General features: G+C 37.9%; 3 protein-coding genes across 6 annotated transcripts; 1 reads left to right on the top strand and 2 right to left on the bottom strand.

Moving 5' to 3' along the window:
- Positions 1-2,343: 2,343 nt before the first annotated feature.
- On the bottom strand, positions 2,344-6,330 carry pycr3 (pyrroline-5-carboxylate reductase 3). Of its 2 annotated transcripts, none has more exons than XM_038291589.1 (7): positions 6,173-6,330; positions 3,973-4,066; positions 3,832-3,896; positions 3,386-3,565; positions 3,060-3,272; positions 2,785-2,877; positions 2,344-2,680 (listed from the first exon to the last, which is right to left on the bottom strand). In XM_038291589.1, exons 2-7 carry the CDS (start codon positions 4,058-4,060, stop codon positions 2,498-2,500), a joined length of 822 nt encoding a protein of 273 aa, XP_038147517.1. In that variant the 5' UTR covers positions 4,061-4,066; positions 6,173-6,330; the 3' UTR covers positions 2,344-2,497. The 2 variants fall into 2 exon arrangements, with proteins under 2 accessions (XP_038147517.1, XP_038147518.1); XM_038291590.1 differs by lacking the exon at positions 6,173-6,330 and adding an exon at positions 5,956-6,013.
- Positions 6,331-6,457: 127 nt separating this feature from the next.
- bmb (brambleberry) lies at positions 6,458-13,125 on the top strand. 2 transcript variants are annotated; one of them, XM_038291730.1, is made up of 13 exons: positions 6,458-6,572; positions 8,112-8,365; positions 8,641-8,769; positions 8,834-9,019; positions 9,119-9,341; positions 9,479-9,595; positions 9,688-9,867; positions 10,683-10,889; positions 10,962-11,100; positions 11,257-11,315; positions 11,383-11,495; positions 11,757-11,878; positions 12,835-13,125. In XM_038291730.1, exons 2-13 carry the CDS (start codon positions 8,114-8,116, stop codon positions 12,962-12,964), a joined length of 1,857 nt encoding a protein of 618 aa, XP_038147658.1. In that variant the 5' UTR covers positions 6,458-6,572; positions 8,112-8,113; the 3' UTR covers positions 12,965-13,125. The 2 variants fall into 2 exon arrangements, with proteins under 2 accessions (XP_038147658.1, XP_038147659.1); XM_038291731.1 differs by lacking the exon at positions 11,757-11,878.
- Positions 13,126-16,759: 3,634 nt separating this feature from the next.
- Positions 16,760-23,844, bottom strand: LOC119787614 (GDP-L-fucose synthase-like). Of its 2 annotated transcripts, none has more exons than XM_038291580.1 (10): positions 23,784-23,844; positions 22,070-22,227; positions 21,876-21,990; positions 18,333-18,461; positions 18,176-18,249; positions 17,949-18,082; positions 17,701-17,832; positions 17,548-17,627; positions 17,069-17,168; positions 16,760-16,988 (listed from the first exon to the last, which is right to left on the bottom strand). In XM_038291580.1, the coding sequence occupies exons 2-10, from the start codon at positions 22,225-22,227 to the stop codon at positions 16,933-16,935; spliced, it is 978 nt and encodes a 325-aa protein (XP_038147508.1). In that variant the 5' UTR covers positions 23,784-23,844; the 3' UTR covers positions 16,760-16,932. The 2 variants fall into 2 exon arrangements, with proteins under 2 accessions (XP_038147508.1, XP_038147509.1); XM_038291581.1 differs by lacking the exon at positions 23,784-23,844 and adding an exon at positions 23,497-23,556.
- Between the last annotated feature and the right edge of the window lie 1,155 nt (positions 23,845-24,999).

The raw sequence follows: 24,999 nt of genomic DNA, 5'->3' as shown, positions 1-24,999 counted from the left end.
TCTGATACACAAATTAATATTAAATGCCGCCATTTTCTACCGAATGACGTCACGAATCAGTCTTTTTGTTACACCAGCATTTTAGTGATGGATCCAATGGCGTAACTATCGGTAAGAAGAGACTGCAGGTGCTTAGGGGCCCCATCACCGACATTTGGTTGGCCCCCAGCTGGGCAACAATAGTCTGCTCAGGGGGGGAAGAAAGGAAAGAAGAGAAAGAGAGACTCCAGGGTTGCGGGTTCGATCCCAGCAGATGCAAAGTTATGTTTGAGTAATAAATGTTCCCAAAGTAAAATAAAGTAATTTGTTTTGCCTTAAATACACCTGATAATAAATCAACTGACCAGACAGTATTTATACACCAATACAGGCCAGATTTCAACATGATGGTGACACCAATAGCAAAGCAGACGGTGGTACTTTTAATTACTATGTTAATAACCGTGTATAATTCATTAGACGGTTGGTAAAAAAAATACACTGATATATGTCTCAAACTGCAATAAAGATCTTAAAAGAAAGATGTATTTGAGTATTTAATTATTGCAACACGACTTGGAATTATGGGTAATCCAGAGCGTAGATTAAAACCATAACCATTCCAGAAGACAAAAAGCGAAGAACAGCTGCTGGAAGAAAGGAAAAAAAAACGGGGATGGGGTGTTGTACTTCATATGGGGCCCACCCAGATAATGTTGCCTACAGGCCTATTGTTGTGTCTTTAAACCATTGGATGCATCACTCTACCAACCCGGGGACCAGGCTCTAGGGGCCCTAGGAAGCTCGGGATGGGGCAGAGGGTTGAGATGCCAGTCATGTTCTAATTGCAGGAGTGTAATTTTGTGATGAAAGTTGGTGGGAACACTCAGGTGGGGGCTGATGGACCTACAGTTACTCCACCCGAACGCTCTCATTAGGTTTTTATATTTTCCAAAAATTAGCTCAAACATATATTTATTTTATGCTTTCCTATTGTTGAGAACACAAGATAAATATAATACCCTAATATTTATATTTAGAGATGTCTTTTTGTGCATTCCATATATAGGGCCCAAAAACAATTTATAAACAAATAATGAATAACAGCAGATTCTGATGCCAAAATCGATACATCATGCATTCCTAGAAGCACAATTCAATTCCATCCATCCAGAAAAATTATGGCTATGCTTCATTTTAAATATAGCATAGCCATATTTTTTTCTTGTAAAGTTGCAGACATATTTTATTGCATATTCCAGTAAATATGTTTTACCTTTAAATCTGCAGTTGTCCCTACTTCTCTCTTTGCTCTGTTTAAAAAGACTCATGAACCTATTTACTAATAAAATGATGCCAGGAACAGAATGTAAAGGTATGTAGAAGCTCTGCAGTCTGATTCTGTCTGTACAATAAGAAAATGTGTTCATTTTAACCTGTAACTGGGAGGCATGGTCCTCTGAGAAGCCCAGCTTTTTTAACTAGTAAAAAAGAACAATGTTTTCTCAAGCTTCTTGAATTATAATACTAACTTTTATAATCTTACAATTTATTAAAAAGCTCTGTATGTCTAACAGATTTTTAAGTAGTATGATCTCTAATTTTTTTAACCAATCCGACTCCTAACTTTTACTTAAACATCAAAGTAGCTGCTAATTAATATTCACTGAGTGCTGCTGTGTGTCTCTCCTCCAACCACGTAGCTACTTTGTACGCAGTGAAATGCGACCGCAAATCAAATGTCTTAAAACGACAGATCCGATGATTTCACCCCAAGATGTGAGACACTGGAGCAGCAGGAGAGAGGAAAAAAAAAAAAAACATAGACTCAAAATGCTCTGAACACAGACAGCTGCACCAACCTCTGTTACCTTAGGCTAAAGTAAATAAGCGGAGAAGGGAAAAAAGTGGAAATTATTGGTGGGTACATGTCCACACCAGTCCTTCAGAAAGTTACACCTGTGTCTCATTTAATAGTAACATCGCAGAAGGAATAATTCAGTCTCTGAGGACTGAGTATATTTATAAAAAAAAAAAAAAAAAAAAAAAGTTATTTTCAACAAAAATTAAATCGCCATAACTGTGTTCGGCTTTTCATATGGTGATAAACAATCCCTGCACTCATATGCAAATTAGCATTGTGTCAAAACGCTACCTACTTTAATTTCTCCAAAATGTTGACATCTTACCTTATCTGATTTTCTGAACATTGGTTCATAAAGTGGAGAGAAAATATAAGTCATGCATCTTTTAGCACAAGTTTAGAGTAAAACTTAGAAAGTTATCATCCGCTGTCATTTCTCAATTTTGAGAAAAGAGATAAATAAGCTCTTATTGTGAAAGACCAGACAATGAGATGCAAAGTGATAAAGAAAATAATCATGTTTTTCTTTCTTTTAATCATAAAACACTAAATTGTTGAAAGAAAAAGAAAAGCATATTTTTAAGACTTTCCGTGGTTAGAGTTCAAGCTGTGGTTTTTGAAACCCATCATGGACGTAGAGATCCTTCCTGCTGCCTATTTGCTGCCAAGCTCCCGGGCCCTCTCAGTGGCTGATTCCACCGCACTCATGACAGACGCCCTCAATCCTCCCTGCTCTAGAGTGTGAAGCCCATAGATTGTTGTTCCACCAGGCGTGCAGACCTCAGACCGAAGCTGAGCTGGATGCTTCCCAGAATCACGTAACAATCTCCCAGCACCCTGCAGCACATTATAGTAGAGAAAAAAAAACTGTAAATATGAAAATAGATTCCTTAATCAAGAATACCTGGAAAACAACTGTGTAGATAGAAGATTAAACTGACAAGAACAGTTTGGGATGCAATGCTGTGAGCCAGAGAACTTGGCATGCCCATTTTTACAGCTCCTTCTGCCAGTGCTTCAGCAAAAAGATACACCTGGAAAAAAAGAAGCAACATTTACAACAAGCAACATTTTACATGGTGCATATATGTTACTCTTGGGAGATAATTCAGAGTAAATATGGTTTATTTTACTAACAAACTCTGTATTCATATTATCGAAAGGTTTAATGGGTGTCATATTATGTAAAAATACAAAGAACTTAACACAGACTTACAAAAGCAACTCCGCTCCCACTCAGCCCTGTGTGGATATCAATCCAGGCTTCAGGCCCTTCCTCCACCAAACCGCAGCAATGCAACAAGCTGCGAAGCACATCCCCATGCTCCTGCTTTGCGTTGGCCCCCCGTGTAAACAAAAGGGCCCCCTCTTGAACCAGACAGGGAAGGTTTGGCATCAGTCGGATGACGATCGAATTTTCCGGGAGAAGCTTGTAACGAAAGCAAGCAAGCAAAGCAAAAGACAAAAAGATGTAAGATATTTGACATCATGGTAGATCAACCCATTGATGTGGAAATCTTTAACAACAGCTGAAGCCCTCACCTCCTGCAACACAGATAGGGTCACTCCTGCAGCAACAGACACAACAATGTGTTTCTTGGTGACGTACTGAGAGATTTCTGAGAGAACGAGTCGAACGAGATGAGGTTTGACTGCGACAAACACCACATCTGACCCACAGACTACCTCTGCGTTCGAGTGAGTTACAGAGATGCCAACTTCCTGAAATCATTGTAAAAGCACATCAGCAGTAGGAGATATAAAATACTCTGAACAGAATCCAGGGTAGGTGAAATAACCGATTGTTGATTTGATTTAAAAAAAAAAGAGGGTTTTCTCTCTTCATAATTGCAGAGCTTGTTACAAAGGGCTTGAAGAGAAAGTCAGACTACTAAACTTAGAAACAGCAACATGTTCTCATCTGTTACCGCTCATTTTCCACAGGTAGCAGCTAGAAAAATAAGAGAAGCAGGATTAAACAATGGTACCTGGAAACGTTTCATATTCCTAGAGGATGGTGCACTGACTTTGATGTTTACAGGGAGAACGTTTCCTGCAAAGTAACAAAATGAACATGAGGATTTTTTGCACAATCATTAGTATTTCAGCTTTTCAACCAGTCTGCTGACCTGACAGCATGCCCTTTGCGATGCCAAAAGCCATGTTTCCTGCACCAATGAAACCGATCCTCAGTGGTTTGTCTGCATCGGGATCCATTTTGGTCTGAAAGAAATGCAGAGAAGAAAAATTTGTCTGGAAATGTCACGATCTTTACTGTACCGATTCTTTCCTCTTTTTTTAGATATATTCTTTGAAAGAATATGTATATTGAAAGAAACACATTTTCATCATCTGCCAGCAAAATATTGTTAATTGAGACCATTTTCCCTCAGTTAGAGGATTCATAGTAATAATGCAGCTCATGTTCTTCCCATTACGACAACAAATGCTGCAGGACATATATAAGACATGAAATTGAGATCCCTGTACGCAACAGTTTACAGATCTGTGTGCAACAGAACATGTGATGTTTTTTTGTGGAATGGAAGGTTATAAATAACCTGTCCCTAAAGTGCGACCCTTAATTAGTTCCTCGTGTCCATTTCAGCTCTTGGTTCATATATATATATATATATATATATATATATGTGTGTGTGTGTGTGTGTGTGCGCGTGTGTCAGGGCTGTCAACTCTCACCCATTAGGAGTGAGACTCACCCATCTCAGTGTCTTCACACACTCTCACTACATATTCCCAATTTCTCACACTAAAAAATGACAGTCATTAAAACTCAGTCTAGTTTAATAATCTCCCGTTGAAATTTAGGAGTAATTAAATCAACGCAAATATTTTAACACTTAAAGTTTTCAGGTTTGCCCATAGGAGGTCCACAAAAAGAAAAAGAACCATTGCATTTTATTTTTCAAAAGATCAGCCACCCAAGAAAAGACCAACCACATCCAGAGAGGAGGTGCAGAAAAACTCAGTTATCCAGGATTCATAGAGGAGAAACCACAGGGATGTTCTTCATTTATTATTACTTATCATATTCATTTACGGTATCTTTATTTTGGTCCATTGAATAAGTTTAAAAACTTAAATTTCCATCACACCTTCCAAAATGAAAACATCCAGAGAAGTGCCGTCTCCTGTCAATTGTATTAAAAACTAATAACATAATAAATAAAGCTTTTTAATCCTTATTCTATTACCAATTATTCATACACAGTGTAGTTTGCATTGGTTTCAACTGCATTGGTTCCTGTTTCAGAGTCAGTAATCCAGTGATAACTTATTAGTTCCAAATTGTTTACTTTACTTGAACTGCAGATAATGATTAATGAACAAAGTTGTGAATTTCTTAGTGTAAAGTATAATTAAGATGCAAGTATTTTAGTGGGGCCCATTCTGCTTTACTTCAATTCTCTAAAAATCCCAAGAATGTAGAAAATAAAGTATATTGTAAAAAAAAAAGAAAAAGGTCCATATAACTACAGTCCACTAATTGTTACTCAGTAACATTTACTGTTTTATAAAAATTTCACATTTTGCCACTTTGTTTCAGTTAAATCCTCTGAAAACCAACCTATAGCTGCACCTGTCCTCATCTGACCTTGACAAGGTTTACTGTCAAGAGTCAAATAATGCTAACCTGACAACAACCAGATGCATGTCTCGCTCCGCCTAGCTGGAGCAAGGCGGAGCGAGACATGCATCCGGCTGTTGTCAGGTTAAAATAATGCAGCCACATTCTTAAAATGAAAAAGAATTTCTGGAAATGCTTTTTCACTTTCAAATTTTACATTTCAAATTGAATTTTGGTATTTATTTGCTGGGGTTCCTTTTTAAAAAATAAATCTCAAATGTTTTTTTCTTTTTCATTTTAATTAAGTAAAAGGATGAGCAGTCTTGTAGAAGAAAATGGAAATGCAAAGAGGATTATTGATTACTAATTTAATTTATGAGTCAATGCAGCCACATTCTTAAAATGAAGAAGCATTTCTGAAAATGCTTCTTCATCTGAAATATGGTGACGATTTGCTTCCATACAATCTGCTTCAATGGGCTAGGCTAGCTTATAATGTGCTAACGCGGCTAACTAGAAGACTCACATAAGCAGATTTATTCCCACTGTCTGGTTAGCCGGCTCAAAAAGATGTTCCGAAAGTTCCATCCCATATTCAGAGAATAAAACCCTCTGCTGGATGAAACGGGCTTTCATTTTAAATTGGTAATCCTTCACACGTGTTTAGCTAATTTAATAACAACAAGAAAACAGAGTCATTTCAGTTTGTAAGAATATCAGACGCCGAAGGGGTTATTATTCACCTGATTCCGTTTTTCTGAACCACTGAAGTCCAATGTATTTTAAATTAAAAGTTGTGTTTTGAATTGTCAAATAGTCTGCCCGGTTTACTCCCCCCTAGCATCCATAAGAACCAACCGGAGGAGAAGAACTGCTTCGTGAGTTTGTTTGATTTCTATTCTTTGTCCTGCCGCTATGATGGGCGGTGCAATGAGTGGCATCTCAGGCAGCGTTTTGCATCTCCTATTTTAGCTGACGTCGTATTTAAATCGAGCGCCCCCTATAAAAGAAATCAACTAATGTGATTGGTTGCCTGGTTGAGGAGCAAATTTAGCCATCATCTCAATCAGCTGTTATTGCCTGCAGATCCCGGACTGTTTGCTTTCCCTGCGCGTTTAGGAGCTTCCCTCAAATTCAAATAAGGTATTTATTACACCCTCTTCAAGCCCCTGCTCATTTTTCATATGTCTTTTACTTTGATACAGAAGAAAACTTAGACAACTTTAAATATAATTTTGTATACTCAGGGTGTAAACAAAACGAAATGTTGTTTTAGTACAGCTTTTCAGACAGTAAATGAACATTTTCATTCCATAAAGTGCAGCAGTGATCTAATGTTAACAGTGTGGGAGGAAAAAAAACATGCATCAATATGGAAATTTAAAGCATTAATATATATATATGATGCAAATATGCATTAATTTTGATCTGGAGCTGTAGCAGTTGCCTCCAGGCGCAGCTATATTGAACATGTCTTATAAACAATCTATGTATTGCTTGAAATTATAGTGTAAATAAGCTGAATGTAATTTTAGGGTAACCTTTTTTTAAATTATTTTAGGTAAACTGTTAACACATGCAGGTTTGCAGTGTAAATATTAGGGGGAAAAAGAAAAAAAACATTTGCAAACCAATGAATGGCAGTGGATCCTTCCCAGTTCTACTGTGAAATAACATGTCTGGGCAAACCCCCCTTAGCTCTGTCCGTTTAAATACGCAGATGGATTCATCTTTATTTCATCTTGGCTATAGAGTTTGACTCTACTTGTAAACAAACAATTAATTTAGAGTCTAACGAATAGAAGATTAATTTTAATCTGTCAGAAATCAATAATTGATCAATTTATACCGCCATCTGTAGTTGATGAGTAGAATTGCAGGTGTCCAGAACCAAAAAAAGCAGGAAAAATAGCACTTAGTGTGGTGTAACCCTAACCCCTGATCTAAAGGGTGAAATACTGACTGCCATTTCTAAATACTTAATAAAGTAAATTTCAAAGGTAAATATACAATGTTCCAAATAATGGATCAGTTATGGCATCTCCTGTCTAATGAGGAACTGATTTAGTATTAGACTGGAAAAAAAATATTTGAAAAATGTTTTTCCTTCATTTGGGCGGGCAGATTGATAATTTACCAAAGGAATATGTATCTTTTTTCACTTTACATAATATTATTAGATATTATAAAGTGGAAATAACAAAAAGCAGTTGTTTTTGGGGTTTTATTATTTTGGTTGTAAAGCATTTTATTCCATTGGGGAAAATGTCTTGCCTATCTGCTTAAATAATGGGGAAATAATCATATTTCAAGATGAGTAGAGTACAGATTATAGAGCAACTTTATCTCTTTTAACCTCATATTTCCTCATTCGATAATGAAAATATTTATTAAGCCAATTAAGTAATTCTCAACAGCTCCATATTAATTAATTGAACACTTTGAAAAGAAACAGAGTATTTTATTTAAACTTTTTTTATGAATACAAACATTTTTATTTATGCAGGTGTATGTTTGGCTACCTTATGACCAAATAGAATTCCTTGTATTGTAAAACATTGCTTGGCAATATAACTTTCTCTGATTTAATGTGTTTATCGACTGTTCATAATATGTGAACCTTGGAACCCTGAAATATTTGAATGTATAAAGGAGGCCTTTTAAATCTGTGTTCTGATCCAGACATGGCCCACCACCTCCTCTACCATCTGCTCCTCCTGATTACTGTCTGGATGCTGGCCTGTCCTGCAGTCAGCGGCCTGTTTGAGTGGTTGAGGACATCACAGCCTCCTCCTGCAGAGACGACCACAACGACTCCAGTAGCTCCGGCGGTCCTCGCGAAAGATGCTCGGTTTGAAATGATGACCGCAGATGAGAAGTTTCTAGCTGAGGCGAAGCAGCTGGAGCTGAGCCCACTAGACAGCTGCCACTACAGGGTAAACATGGTTTTCTACCATTGTTCATTTTCCAAGAAAATGTTTTCTTTTCTTGATGGATTGCTTACCGGTACTTCTAAGAACCAAGTAAGCTCAAGAACTAGCGGGACAAAGTTTGTCAATTTGTATATAAAGGCTTTGTACATTTTAATCGAACCAGACTAATTGCAATGAGTGGAGCCATGACGATATCTGGAAAATGCTTTTTGGTGGAGCCTGATTTATTTGGTGAAAGGCGGGAAAGAAAAGACATTGACTTTTGGATGTTTCTGCAGGTCGTCGCCCAGCTAAGGTCAAGCTGTGAAAGCCTCTCTGAGGAAAATCTCGCCAAATTTGGAGTGGAACTGTTTAACTGCCAGGCAGAGATCGAAGGGCGCCGGACCTTCCCATGCACAGAGGAGATGGTAAAACTGTAAAATTGGGTTTAATCAAAAAAAGTTTTGTTTTATAATGGTCTTATTGTTTTAGACGATTAAAGAATGCACAGCAGACATGGACCCAGACACCTGGAACGCCTACCACATAGTGAGCAACAGAGCGCGCTCAGTTTGCTACGCAACTCGCCAGCAGCTGTTTCGCCGGCGAGCAGAGCTCACAGTCAATTCACTCATCTCCACGGCAACAAGCCAGTTGGATGCAATGAAGGACCTTAAGGTGAAGTTTTTGTTTCCTCTCAATCTAAGGCTTTCTACATTCTGCTCTAAAGCACCAGATCCTGAGATTTTTTTTGTTTGTTTTGCTGTTTTGAACCAGGTGGGACAGCTGGAGCTGAAAGAGCTGACTGCAGCTTCTCTGGACAAGCTGCTGGAAGGCCACAGCGTGCTCCAGTCTCAACAGGGCAAACTGAACGAGGGTCAGGAGCAGATGGAGAGTTCGTTGAAGGAAAACCTGGAACGCCTGGGTCAGGAAAAGGCCCTGATTGCTTCTGGACAGGAGCTGGTAGCTCAGCTCATTCAGGGAATTACAAAGCAAATGGGTAAGAGGCTCACTATTATTTATATGTTTTCCACAAACTGTTAGAACTCTAACACTGCTGGAGGACTCGGCTTTTATTTACCGCCATCTTCTTATCCAGATGTTCAACTGAATAGAGATTTTTTTTTTCTCCATTAGAAAACGTGAGTGAATATCTACACATCCAAAGCTCCGAGGTCCAAGACAACCATGAGGCCATTGTTGATGAACTCAACGATGTCAGGCATCAAGCTCAGGATATCTACCAGAAAATTGGTATTTTATCAACTTTATAGTAATTCTGAATGGTGCTTAATGGCTGGGCTGCATTGTTTAGTAATTTATTGTTTGCTGCTGCGAATCAACAGACCACAGCATGTCTGAGTTTTTGCAGTACCAGGACCAGACCTCCCAGTACTACACCGACCTGATGAATAAACTGGAACGCATGAACAGCACACTGGGAGCCATGCTGCACTACTTGGATAACATGCAGCATCGCATAGAGGAGAGGCTTCATGTGATCCAGAGCTACCTTGGCTGGGCAGGTGAGTGGACCATGATACTGAAATACTGAAATAAAACTTCACTCCTGTCTTTAACCCTTTAAAGCCCGATCCAAGAATAAAACAAAACAGAAAATAACTTTTTTTGGTTTTAAGTCCTTATTTGGCCTTTTAACAAAATATGTAAAAAGAAAAAACAGAACTACATTTTTGATATTAATAATTTATCACTATGCGATAAGTCAAGATTATTTTTTGTGTAGTCTTCTGCCCTCTGTTATCAGGTATATCTGATTGTGTACAATAGGATTTTGAGCAAAGTTTTTACCATAAAATTATGCAAAAGGTGTCAGACGCAAAACATTTCAGAAACCGTATGTATCAAATACGATACGTTTGGCATTACAGGGTTAAAACACTTATTATACATATGTATGAAAAAAAAAAAGTATTCATCTTATACCCATCAGGTCAAATTCATTCTGATAACATTAATCTTGTCCTGGTTGGCAAATTATATGAATTTTTTTCTTCCTAAAAGGAGGAAAAGGTTACTAAATTGAAAATCATTTTTTGATTTTTAACTAATTTAATTTCTTTCCCACTCATCTAAGTGATCTTTATTGTGCTGGTGAAGATTCTCAATCATCCAGGTCATAGTCATTCCAAAAAAGAACATTTAAAACAAAATTTTTTTTAGTCCAGTGGTTTGTTTTTAATTTTCTTTTTTTGGAATGATGCTCATTGTTTTTATTTTTCCACTTACACCCGTGTGGGATTGATGTGCACAAGTGATTTAGCATATAAGATCAGTATAAAATCAGGTTTTCTTGAACGTATGTTTCTTCTTCCTGCAGGTTTAAATATAACAGCCATGTGGACCTGTGTCGCACACACGGCCTACTTCATATTGTGTGCGGTCCTTCTGACGTTCCTGCGCTGTCCGGTTTTCTCTCGAGCCATGCTGCTCCTGGTGGTTCCTCTGAATGCAGCAGCTGAGGTCAACCAGCAGCCGGCTCTGGACCTCAGCAGCCTCAGTGTGCTGCTGCTCACTCTGTCCCTGGGTACAAGCTTTGAGCAAGTTACAAATCTGAAGTTCCTGAGTGCATTCCTGACGGGATTGCTTGTTTCTGTAGGTCACTGGTTTGTGATTCATCTTTGGGCATGTTTGCCCAGCAGAAAAGAGTCGGCTTCACCAATGATGCTGGGCCCATGTAACATTATAGAGACTCAGAAGGGCACAAAGTTGGGTCCACAATCATCCACACCGGAGAGGTTTCTATATTTCCTGTTTATTCAAAAAAATTGGTGCAAGAGGAACTTTACAATGCTGTTTCAATGAATTTAGCATTTCTATGCTTCGTTTCTATGAATTAAAGTGAACTGTGTCTTTAATTTTTTTAATTCTATATATTTCATCTCAAATTTTAGATGTGTAAAGGACGACTTATTCAAACCAGACTTGTTGGATACTGACACCTTTTTATCAGGTAGGGAAAAAAATTGTTAAAACGATGCAATGAGACAGAGAAACTGAATTGCTCTTTTTGTTTACAGGTGAATTTTGCATGTCTCCTGTATCGCCCTCAAACCAAAGACCTATCCAACCAATATTTGGGACACTAAATCAGTCCATTACCAGACCAGAACCTCCTGAACCTCTATCACAGGTGAGCTCATTAGTGTGACGTCACATGTCTAAAATAGGGTTCCTAAATTCTGGTCCTAGAGGTCAGGTGTCCTGCACCTCCTATGTGTCTCTATTTGGTAGAACCTGAATAAATACCAAGGAAGTAATTCAGCCATTTGATTCAGGTGTGGAAGCAGAGACTTCTACCTGGTGCAAGGCATTGGATCTAGAGGACTGAAATTGAGGAGACCTGCTCTAAAGTTCAGTGCATTTGAATTATTTATCAACTTATCATTTACAGGCTTTAATCGAAGACATCCCTCAGAAAATCCTGGGAAGAGTCTTTGATGCTGTGAATGACTCTCATGATATTGGCAGGGAGTTTAGAAGTCAGTCTCCCACCCCATCGATTATCAGCAACAGGTTAGCATTATTCATATTTTTACTCTGGTTCTGTAAAACTGCTGGGGATGCATATTCATTTTCAAAACTTCATCCTAGAATTTTCATATTAATAAAATTTAGGGGTTTTGAATGCTGGCATAGCTGGAGATAGGCATCGCTCCTGACTCCTGGGATTAAGTGTGACAGAAAATGTATGAATGCTGGGATGTTTACAGAGCTACGACTTCAAACAACCCACAGTGATTTGTTACATGAGAAGGGTTGATCATTTAAAGCAACGTTTCTAAATACCGTAATTTTCGGACTATAAGCCGCAACTTTTTCCCCATTTTTCGACTTTGCGGCTTATATAACAAAGCGGCTTATCTATGGACTTTTACAGCTAACGGCCACTGGGGTAATACCTAAATCTAAGGATTTTACCATCCACCATGTTGACGTCACATTTTCTTCAACACACAAGTACGGTAGCCGTGTGCGGGGGAATGAGGAGGTCCTCCGGAAGCAGACTTCTACCACCAGTGGTACGAGACAGAAAGACGGACATTAAACATAAAAAAGCTGCGGCTTATAGTCTGGTGCGGCTTGTATATGTACAAATCATGCAATTTAGCTTCTGCGGCTTATATTCAGGTGCGGCTAATAGTCCGAAAATTGCGGTAGTCATTTTTCCTGGTTTGCACCATCTGATTAAAAGCCTGTAGGTCCAAAAAGACGAGTATCTGCTTCCTAAATTCTTGTTTCTACATTAAAATTACCTGAACTATAAATCAAAACAGGGCAAAAGCCCATATGTTTACTTGGGCTAGTTTTTCTTTAAAGTAAATCATTTTCATAAACTAAATCTATATTTCTTTTACCGTTTTGTTTGAAGTTGGTCAGTGATTCTTATAAATATTGATCTTGATGATTTAGTTTGTCAGACATTACTGGAGACCTTGCATATAAGCTAAATCCTCTGGTTTCTGTTGCAGCTCTTTCTCAGGCCGTCAGCTGTGTAACGGGATCACAAAAAATGGAAAAGCCTGCAAGAAGAAAGCGGTTTCAGGACAGGAATACTGCAGAGTCCATGAAGGGGGACACAGCTCCTATGTTGTGTCCTAAATAATTGTGACATTAACTTTTTAAGAACTTCTTTTTTCCTTTTTAAGCTAAACTGTTTGTAGTTTGCAGTGTTTTAAATCTTAAATGTTCACTGCCCAGAAACAATCTGGGCAGAGCAGTTTTATTACATGTTTATTTTAATAAAGCCAATCAAACATGCATTGTTTTTCTTCTTTTCCATAAAATTTTTTTATCTTTTATTTCTCATACTTATGCTCATTCTATAACTTTCTCACCCTCCCAATAGCTAGCTGTTTTCAGGTTTCTCACCACCATCTAAAGGGAAAATGTGAGTTGTAAATAAAAAAGAATAACTCCGAGGTCAAACCTTAATATATATATATATATATATTTTTTTTTACCTCTGTGAACTTAACTCTGTGCTACATCCTTTTATATGTTCAACTGGAACTACAGATAAAATTTTGAAAGGAAAGTTATTTGCAAAGAAAGAATTCCTACTTCTTTAATGTTTGCAGTGAAAAGTGAGTTATAGATTGTCATAGATGTAAAGAGACAAAACACTTTAACTCGCTAAAAGATTAGGAACTATTGGAATGTTAAACAATCCAAGAGAAGGAGGCAAGTATAACCTAGCAAACATAGATATGATGGATGGCAGCCAGGCCATTACAGCACAGCTATTTCAGAGCTTGTTACGGTAGAAAAATGTCTCTTCTGCATCGAATGAAAAGGCCCAATGTTTAAACTAGCAGCAGTATCAGCATTTGGATTTCCCTCTTTAATGGCATGTGTATCACATTTTAGTGCTAAGACTAAAAACTATTAACAAAGGTAGGGTTTTGATAGTGGGTCAGGTTGTATACAAAGAAAAGACATGATGGCTATAGTGTTTGCACAGTTCCACCCTTCAAAGTAAAACTGACTGGTTTGCTTTATTAAAGGCTCGGCTGTATTCTCATCAGTATGATGTTTTGGAACCAGGACAGGAATTAAAAAGGCCTCATTAATTCTGCCAGACTGTAATGGCAGCCATTTATTGACCACAAATCGATTTCAGTTTACTCAGTAGGAAGCCTGTTTTTCTTCAAGCTACTGCACTGAGAACATTCTTTTTCTCTTACCCTGAAATTCCACATCCTCCACAACCGCCCCACTCTGTTCCAGACTGCCTGCAAAGTACAGGTGCTGGTCATAAAATTAGAATATCATGAAAAAGTAGATTGATTTCAGTAATTCCATTTAAAAAGTGAAACTTGTATATTATATTCATACATTACATACAAACTCATATATTTCAGATGTTTATTTTGTTTAATTTTGATGATTACAAATGACAACAAATGAAAATCTCAAATTCATCATATCAGAAAATTAGAATATTGTGAAAAGGTTCAAAATTGATGGCCCCTGGTGCCACACTCTAATCAGCTAATTAACTCAAACCACCTGCAAAAGCCTTTAAATGGTCTTTCAGTCTAGTTCTATAGGCTACACAATCATGGGGAAGACTGCTGACTTGACAGTTGTCCAAAAGACGACCATCGACACCTTGCACAAGGAGGGCAAGACACAAAAGGTCATCGCTAAAGAGGCTGGCTGTTCACAGAGCTCAGTGTCCAAGCACATTAATAGAGAGGCGAAGGGAAGGAAAAGATGTGGTCGAAAAAAGTGTACAAGCAAGAGAGATAACCGCACCCTGGAGAGGATTGTGAAACAAAACCCCTTCAAAAATGTGGGGGAGATTCACAAAGAGTGGACTGCAGCTGGAGTGAGTGCTTCAAGAACCACCACACACAGACGTATGAAAGACATGGGTTTCTGCTGTCGCATTCCTTGTGTCAAGCCACTCTTGAACCACAGACAGCGTCAGAAGCGTCTTGCCTGGGCTAAAGAGAAACAGGACTGGACTGCTGGTGAGTGGTCCAAAGTCATGTTCTCTGATGAAAGTAAATTTTGCATTTCCTTTGGAAATCAAGGTCCCAGAGTCTGGAGGAAAAGAAGAGAGGCACTTCATCCACGTTGCTTGAAGTCCAGTGTAAAGTTTCCACAGTCAGTGATGGTTTGGGGTGCCATGTCATCTGCTGGTGTTGGTCCATTGTGTTTTCTGAGGTCCAGGGTCAACGCAGCCACATACCAGGAAGTTTTAGAGCACTTCATGCTTCCTGCAGCTGACCAACTTTTTGGAGATGCAGATTTCATTTTCCAACAGGACTTGGCACCTGCACACAGTGCCAAAGCTACCAGTATCTGGTTGAAGGACCATGGTATCCCTGTTCTTAATTGGCCAGCAAACTCTCCTGACCTTAACCCCATAGAAAATCTATGGGGTATTGTGAAGAAGAAGATGCAATACACCAGACCCAACAATTCAGAAGAGCTAAAAGCCACTATTAGAGCAACCTGGGCTATCATAACACCTGAGCAGTGCCACAGACTGATCGACTCCATGCCACGCCGCATTGCTGCAGTAATACAGGCCAAAGGAGGCCCAACTAAATACTGAGTGCTGTACATGCTCATACTTTTCATGTTCATACTTTTCAGTTGGCCAACATTTCTATAAATCCTTTGTTTTTATTGGTCTTCAGTAATATTCTAATTTTCTGATATGATGAATTTGAGATTTTCATTTGTTGTCATTTGTAATCATCAAAATTAAACAAAATAAACATCTGAAATATATGAGTTTGTATGTAATGTATGAATATAATATACAAGTTTCACTTTTTAAATGGAATTACTGAAATCAATCTACTTTTTCATGATATTCTAATTTTATGACCAGCACCTGTAAAGCCTACCTCAACCGTTCCTCTCTTATCATATTCCTTGGAGCTCAAGGACAGCATGCACAATATTTAATTCATAGGAGCAAAACATGCAGAAATGAATGCTTAATTTAATATGACAATTAAAAATTACCATCAGTATCTGTCACACATGTTACTCCTCATTTTGTTTTCGGTCTTTGTAATGTGGATAATTCGGATCATACAAAATTGGTTTGTTCTCTGCTTCCAAAATCATCATCTCTTCATCCATGCCTGCGATAACAGGTTAGTTTTGACGTTGTGAGATGTGCTTTTAAGCCTCTAAAAAATAAATATTTTTGTTTAAAATGAGTAATCTGGTATGTTGAAGTACAAATAGTTTGCATATAATTAATTAAAATATAAACTGTCTGATTTTTGGGGAATATATAAGAATTATGCTCTAATTTGTAGTTACCGATCTGTCGTTACCATATTTTAATTTGACAAACCGGATCTTGACCTTCTTTTTCCTGTTTGGTATGATTGCAATTGCGTATCTGGACCTAGCCGGCTTCCAATGGAGTGGAGCAAAAAATAGATTGGCTCTGTATTGTTACGGTGAAGGCTAGAGAAGACGTCGTGGACTGTGACGCGAGGATGAGTAGCTGTGGATGTGGAAAAGTTCTCATTGTTAAATATGACCGCGCAATTGCTCTGCACGACGTACATGAGCAGGGCTGAATGGTGACTGAGGATTTGGAATCTGGGGGTTAAGGATAAGAAGCTAAATGGACACAATTTCATCTTTAAATGTGTAACAAATTCCCATTTAAGCTTGAAAGACTTAATGACTGCTCTCCTCCTGGATGACCTCTGCTATGCGTTCCATAGGCAAACAATAGACTTAAACAATTAATTGTTTAAGTAAAGTAACTGCTAGCGTTACTTTTATGCATTTGATCTGTCAAAGAAAAAAAAACTTGAGTATAAGCTCTGACATTGGAAGAGGAAATTCATAAATTTAAGAAAACGGTTCAAAAGAAATAAGAGCAAAAGGAAAGAATGATTTACCACACAGTTTACATGTTTTAGTTTGGTCCTGGAGTTTTATTATAAAACTACAAAGCTTCAGTGATAACCAGACATCATCACTATAGGCTCACTACTTCCTGCATGCCTCCGTACTCTGGCTTCTTCAAGAAAAAGGAAATGGGATTGATGGATTTGGAACCAACCAGCTCAGCAGCTGGTTTACTTCCTGGCGGAGTCATAATTTGCAACAAACCAATCACACGTTTCTTTCAAAGCTGCAAGTGAAAACCAGAAAACATCTGTTAAGGTACAGAATCCACTTCTGTAAATACAAACCAGAAATGTTTGATATCACCTTGTTTGAAGGGTGTGAATTTGAAGTCTGGCAGATAGCGGCATAGCTTTGCGTTACTGGCTGTCTTTTTAAACTGGCCATCCGCTTTACTGGTGTCATACTGGATACGGTCAAAGAAATCACACAATATCTACTAAAGAACAAACACTTTTTTGCAAAAAATTTAAACTGATATAATTTTTACAAAGAACATTGCAGAGACATAAACCTTTCTGTGGTGGATCATCATTTAGTCCCAAATAAGAATAAGTTGTCATTTGATGACAGACTCTAAGCCCCGCCCCCTCAGAACAGGAAGTTGCATTTTTTGGCTCCGAAGGTCCCATTTTTGCCCAAATAATTGAAACCACAAAAAAACACCGGATTCTGACAGAAAACAAGTTGAGGTAACTTAGTTTTGACGGAGAAATCTCTAGTTTTTAATTAAAATGTACATGGCTTGACATTTACAGCTGTAAATGAATAATTTTAAAGGATACCGTTACTCCTCCTTTAAATCCCAAAGATTCAACAACCGCATCTGCGGCTTCTTTAATGGAGACCTCGTCTTCCTCCCCAACTGTAACCAAATATCACGTCATTAAACTTCCCTTTCAGTTAATAAGATCCATGATATATAACGGAAGGATTACCAGAGAGAATGATTGGGTCGACCTCCGAATATTCTCTCAGGACCCAGAGAAAAAGACGAGCCAAGTCCAAAGAGTAGATGAACTGTCTTCTAGGAGAGCCTGAACCCCAGACCATCAGGGGCTTACCCTCCTCTAACAAGACACAAAGAGTAAAAAAAAAAAAAAAAACTTAGCCTAAATGAACAGCCTTCAACTTTCACCTTAAAAAACTCCAAAATGATGACGCCTCTCTGAAAGGATGGACTTACTTTGAGCGATGTACGCTTTATGTATGAGCCCTGGCAGCACATGTCCATCTTCAATGCTGAAGTTGTCATGGGGACCAAACACATTCGTGGGAATCACAGCTGTGTAGCATCGGCCATGCTGCTGAAAATAAGCCCTGAGAGACGGACATACAAACTAAAACTTAGGACCTAAATCACCCACATAAAGAGGAGTTTTATCTTGTTATAATATGAGAGCAATAGCAGACCTGTTTTGAACGTCGATCATCCTTTTAGCATAGGCATAACCGAAGTTGGAATCATGAGGTGGGCCATTATGGATCTGGTGCAGACAGAGCAACATGTGGTTACTGTTAATAAACGGACTGATTGATTCTAACAGGAAGGATCGGAGGAAGGGTTCACCATGGTCTCGTCGATGGGATAGGTTGTTTTATCGGGGAAGATGCAGGTGGATAGACAGGAAACAACCTTGAGCGTTCCCACCTCATGCGCCGCCTGCAGCACGTTGTCGTTGATGTAGACGTTGTTCCTCTGTATGACAAAGATTGTTAGTTCAACCTTTGAGGCAAAGAGGGTAGGAACCATTCTGCAATAAGCTCATGGAATAGGGACTATACAGGTGTTGAGGACTTTAAAGCAGTCTAACCAAACAAGGGAATATGTGCAAAAAAAGCTGATAGGGAAGCAAAGAATGCTGAAAATGTTGCTTCTGATAGTGAGTTCAGACCGCATGAGGTTGAGGCTGTGCAGGTAGTTCACCGCAGGTAGTTCACTGCTCCGTGTTTCAGATGCACAATGTTTACACCCTGGATCGCATCATCAAATAGGAGGAGCTTCAGCTGCGTAAAGCTGACACCCGCAATTTTATTCGGGCCAACATTTTCGGTGCTACTTCTTTTGTGCAGGTAAAACTATTGTTTGTGCTGATTTGATTTTTAAGATATATTTATTTTTAATTATGGCCGATGATGTCACCATCCCAGCAGACCTTAGTGCTGCGTTTGTTTCCTAATATAAAGTTATTGCATAACATCACATATCGTTCCTGTGCCGGTAGTGAGTATAACAGTGGGCATGTTTACCTTATTTAGTGGTTGGAATGATTGTTTAATATTTAGTAAATTCCCAGACTCTCTGCTTTTGACCTGCCGTTACGCCCGGCAACACCGTGTCATTTCCTTTCAAGGTCTCGCTGTCGGTGGGCTTTTTTACAATAAAAGCACAAGTGAAACTTAACCTCATGGACTGATGCAAAACTATTCGTTATAAAAACCATCAGTTTTTAGAGAAGCCCCAAAAGATCTGAAAAAGGAGTGTTTCTAAGGCTAAAGTAAAACTGCTCTTTCTAAAGCCTCTTGAGCGCATTCCTTATTTCTACCTTTTTTATTGTTATTTTCTCTTTATTCAATTTAAAGTGAAAAAAAACTTCACCTACAATCAGACCCTGATTGGCTACCTTGTCGCAATTTCATGGAAGCGATAATCACTCCTCTCTCCATGCAGTGCTGTTGTTTGCCAACGTCTCATCTCCAGCTAGTAGCACAAGGTGAGGGAAGAGCGGCGAACGCTCTCACCGCATGGGAATCACCGCTAGCTGCTTCACCGCACGGTTTGCATAGGAATTCTTTGTAAATCCATGCTAGGGCCATTGCCACCACCTCTGGCCTGAATGCACTATTGGATGATGTTAAATTAGTCACAAAGCTCATTTCTCTGTAAGCTGGTTGTGTGTGTATATATATATATATATATATATATATATATATATATATATATATATATATATATATATATATATATATATATATATATATATATATATATATACACTCACCGGCCACTTTATTAGGTACCCCATCCATGATGCGAATCTCCCGTTCCACCACATCCCAAAGATGCTCTATTGGATTGAGATCTGGTGACTGTGGAGGCCATTTGAGTACAGTGAACTCATTGTCATGTTCAAGAAACCAGTCTGAGATGATTCCAGCTATATGACATGGTGCATTATCCTGCTTAAAGTAGCCATCAGAAGTTAGGTACATTGTGGTCATAAAGGGATGGACATGGTCAGCAACAATACTCAGGTAGGCTGTGGCGTTGCAACGATGCTCAATTGATACCAAGGGGCCCAAAGAGTGCCAAGAAAATATTCCCCACACCATGACACCACCACCACCAGCCTGAACTGTTGATACAAGGCAGAATAAATCCATGCTTTCATGTTGTAGACGCCAAATTCTGACCCTACCATCCGAATGTCGCAGCAGAAATCGAGACTCATCAGACCAGGCAACGTTTTTTCCAATCTTCTATTGTCCAATTTCAATGAGCTTGTGCAAATTGTAGCCTCAGTTTCCTGTTCTTAGCTGAAAGGAGTGGCACCCGGTGTGGTCTTCTGCTGCTGTAGCCCATCTGCCTCAAAGTTCGACGTACTGTGCGTTCAGAGATGCTCTTCTGCCCACCTTGGTTGTAACGGGTGGTTATTTGAGTCACTGTTGCCCTTCTATCAGCTTGAACCAGTCTGGCCATTCTCCTCTGACCTCTGGCATCAACAAGGCATTTCCGCCCACAGAACTGCCGCTCACTGGATGTTTTTTCTTTTTCGGACCATTCTCTGTAAACCCTAGAGATGGTTGTGCGTGAAAATCCCAGTAGATCAGCAATTTCTGAAATACTCAGACCAGCCCTTCTGGCACCAACAATCATGCCACGTTCAAAGTCACTCAAATCACCTTTCTTCCCCATACTGATGCTCGGTTTGAACTGCAGGAGATTGTCTTGACCATGTCTACATGCCTAAATGCACTGAGTTGCCGCCATGTGATTGGCTGCTTAGAAATTAAGTATTAACGAGCAGTTGGACAGGTTTACCTAATAAAGTGGCCGGTGAGTGTATATATATATATATATATATATATATATATATATATATATATATATATATATATAAATAAAACTGTAACTGGAGCGTGTAACAAAAGTAATTTCCCTCTCGGGTTATTAAAGTATTTCTGATTCTGATCTGAAACAATCCTAATCAGGAGCTTTGATTTGTGGCTCACTGAGAAAATCTGGTAACATTTTTATTGATTTATTTTTTGTTAATAGCATAATGTGATACAGGATTTCTTTTTGGGATATTCAACACTTTCTGTGGGGAAAAAAAAGACAGATTTTAAGATCTCCATAGTTTAGTCCCATGTAAAAATGTAGGTTAATGTTTGTTTGTTTTTTAATAACTAATCCTTTCATTTATTGAGACAAAGCAAATATTCTGGACTCGACTACAGATCTGACTGTATTCTGTCATCATACGTTTTTTTTTACTTGAGAAAAATTTTGATTCTTGCCTTATCTATACTAAAGAACTTTCAATTTTGGTCAAAAGCTGTATTGTTTTTTTTCCTGAAGGAAGACTAGATTTCCCATCAGTACCAGCATGTTAAAGAAGATGGTAAAATCCGGATTTACAGGTTCCCCTGCAGTTGGATTAAACTACATTTCTGTTTCCAGCGGCTTTGAAAGATGAACAGCGATGAGGTAGTGAATCCAACCATGACAAAACAATATCTTATAACAAATGTTTAAAATAAGAAACGCTTAAGGGGGTGATGTGCTGACAAATCTAGAGCCTTGAAACAGATAAATATGTTGGATAATTTCACAGTAAACACACGTATAGATCCCAGAAGGAAGGTGCTGCACTGCCTGAATGTCGATCCTGCAGATTTTGCTTAAATATAGTCTCTCTTCCATCTTTTTTTTAAAGAATGCGGGACAGTGACGTATTCCGTAATGCAGTCAATTAATAAATAAAAAAAATAGACTAATAGACTACATAAAGGTAAAAAAAAAAATGAAAGACCTACCAAAGCAAAAGAAAAAGCTATATTGACAAAAGTTGAGTACATGTTTGTTACCAGGAGAGGACGTGTCTCATACCCAGAAGTCCAGGTTGTGCTTCATGTTCTTGAAAAGTCCTCCCACCATAGCAGCCAGGTGGATCACATGGGTTGGCCGATGTTTTTCAAAAACTGCCCGCGTCTCCTCTTTGTTCCTGAGGTGAAACCAAAAGCACCATGAAATAAAAAAAAGATTAACAGCTACACAGATGTGAGAATATTACTGATTCTCACATGAGGTTTGCATCTCTGGAGGACAGAAATATCCATTCTTCTCCTTCTTTGGCTCCACCTTCTTTCTCTACAACATGTTGAATGGCTCTCCCCACCAACCCGGACCCGCCTGTGACCAACACCTTCATCGGACCAGTGCATTCACGCTGACAGGTCATCTAAAAACAACAAGACGCAAAATAAGGTTAACAGAAGGTGACCCTCATATTATGGTGTTATTAAAGAAAATCTTAATTTCCCCAGTGGCAAAATGATAAGGTGTTACTGTTTTTATTTAGAAACAGACACCAGGCAGCGCTCAAACGATCTAAACAGGCAAATACTGGACAGATCGCCAATAAAGTTGAAGTCCTTTTCAAAAAAAGAAAACGAAAAACCATCAGCAAAATAGGAAGTTTTATAAATAAAGGTATATCAAAGGCCAAAAGATAAGCAAATGCATAAATCAACATCAGAACCAAAAAAATAATAATTTGTAAATTGTTGCCCTTTTTCCACACCATTGTTTTCTTTTCTTACTTTGTCTCCTACAATGCAACCAAAGACAAACACAAAATGTACTAAAGCTTCCCAACCTATGGCCGATTGTGTGAACTAGAGCTGCAACGAAGGATTATTTTGCAAATCGATTAATCTGTCGATTATTTCTTATTAATCGATTAATAATCAGGTAGCCAAAGATTCCTTGAAGAAGATTTCTTTGAGGAAATTAATCCAGGTGAAAATAAAACTTACCCACTTGAATTCTGGATAGAGCATGTTGACAGGCAAAACCATTCTTTTTTGTTATCTTAAATGCAAAATGTTCATATATTTTTTTTACAATTTTAATATTTATATTTTTTAATATGTAAAACTGTAAAAGTGTGAAAAGCTTGAGTTCCTTTAAATCAAGACTAAAAACACATTTGTTTAAGATTGCCTTCCACTGTTCTAGTTAAACAGTTCAACTGAAACATCATTAGTTTAACCTTTTTATTTTCTTTATTACATTTAGTCCAACTGTTTTTAATGGTCTTTTTTGTTTCTGCATTTTTTTCCCTACTTGCTTTGATTCTATTTTATTTTCCTATATTTTAATAATGTAAAGCACTTTGCATTGTCTTTGTACTGAATTTTGCAATACAAATAAACTTGTCTTGCCAATGGAAGTGGGTTGCTCTGACAGTTTGCATATTTTACAGTCTCTTTACTCTAGTTAACAATTAATCGATAAGTAAATTAGTTTACGATTATTTCAATAATCAATGAATCACAATTAATCTGATTAATTGCTTCAGCCTTAGTGGGAAACACAAATTAATTAGAATAATGGATTAGAAAAAGACTTAAAGATTAAAAAATATCACCAAACACTCACAGCTCGTTCGAAATATGTTGTTATAAGTGACTATTGATCCAAGCCTAATATATCTTTTATAGTTTACCTGAGTTACGAAGGTTGAAAGTAAACAACATCATCTGTATATCAGGTTTAGTGTCAAGGAAATTCATAAGGACTTTTCTGACAGGTAAAACCAGTCCTACAGGATCCTACCAAACTTTGTGACTGCTAGCAAAAAAACTGCAAAAACATATTTATCAAATAATCCATTCATTTAAGTTCATTAACTACATATTAAAACCCAGAAATATATTTTCTTCGGGTTTTAAACGAGAAAGCTAAAACTTATTTGGTTGAATTAAATGAATAAATAAAACAGTAGTTTCTCACCGGTTAGCAAGCAGCACTCCAACAGGATGTTGTCACGCGGCGTCAAGCTACGCCACATCTTAATGTGAAAGACGGCTTTCGGTTTTATTTCTTCAAAATAAAAGTTAGTGCTGATGCAAAGCCAATGTTTGAGCTGAGCAGATGCGGGTAGTAGTAACTAGTTACATTTACTCAGTTACATGAACCTGAGTAATTTAAAAAAAAAACACTTAGGAGTAGTTTTACAGAATTTAAGCGTTTGCTTGAGTAAGTATCACTACTTTTACTTTGGTAAAATTTCTGGCTACGCCTTCCCTTCTGAGTAATTTAACTTAATGCAAACAAGATTGCTTTAAACAAATATGTACCTTTGAGAGACACACTTGCCTCCTTTTTGCTCTCAGGGCTTATTGTTAAATGTTATTTTCCAGCGGAGTAAAAATGCACTATACTGTAATTTAACATATTCTCAAATACTGAGACTATTGATTTATAACCAAAAAATATATTTTACTCCTACTTGGGTGATTTCTTTAAAGACTACTTTTTACTTTTACTTGAGTAAAAATATCCTGTTATACAAGTTCAATTTTTGGGTACCCTAACCACCTCTGAAGCTGAGCTGTATTACACCGATATCAACACCCCATATGATTGTAGCCTAAATGTTTTGATAGCTTCTGCTATTGATAAACAATGTTTTTAATATTTCATCAAATAAAATAGTTCTGCATAAATGCAAATCTAATAATACTAATTATTAATTATTAATTAAGGGATTCTACCAACCCAGATTGTTTTTTCTGTGAAAGCCATACATACTAAACACATTCAAAATAAGTATATTTCACTTTTTCCATCCATCCATCCAGGGGCGGATCTAGAAAAATATTTATGGGGTGGCAAGAGGGGGGCAGGAATTTTTTAGGGGTGGCAACATATGGCGTTTGTTTACACTGAATTTAATCACAGTTATCACAGTTTGGTGAGAATAGTATGTACAGTACTAGTGTTTCATGTGAAACAGTTCATATTAATAATACATCGTACAATGTGATCTCACTTAATAGGAGATAGAAGAATGATAACACTACTTCTAGAGGGGCATTATGACAGGAAAGGTATTAAGGTGAGACACAGGTGCTGAGTCGCAGATGTGTGAGATTGACTGTCAGAGAGGCAGCTTTGCAGCATTTGCACAAGAAGAAACTATAGAAAGAAAAAGTTCCCCATCAGA

The sequence above is a fragment of the Cyprinodon tularosa genome, unplaced genomic scaffold (assembly GCF_016077235.1).
Source record: "Cyprinodon tularosa strain WSP-4 unplaced genomic scaffold, ASM1607723v1 ctg30, whole genome shotgun sequence".
Taxonomy (NCBI): domain Eukaryota; kingdom Metazoa; phylum Chordata; class Actinopteri; order Cyprinodontiformes; family Cyprinodontidae; genus Cyprinodon; species Cyprinodon tularosa.
The sequence above is the reverse complement of the archived record's forward strand: the minus strand, read 5'-3'. Positions and strand labels throughout refer to the sequence as shown.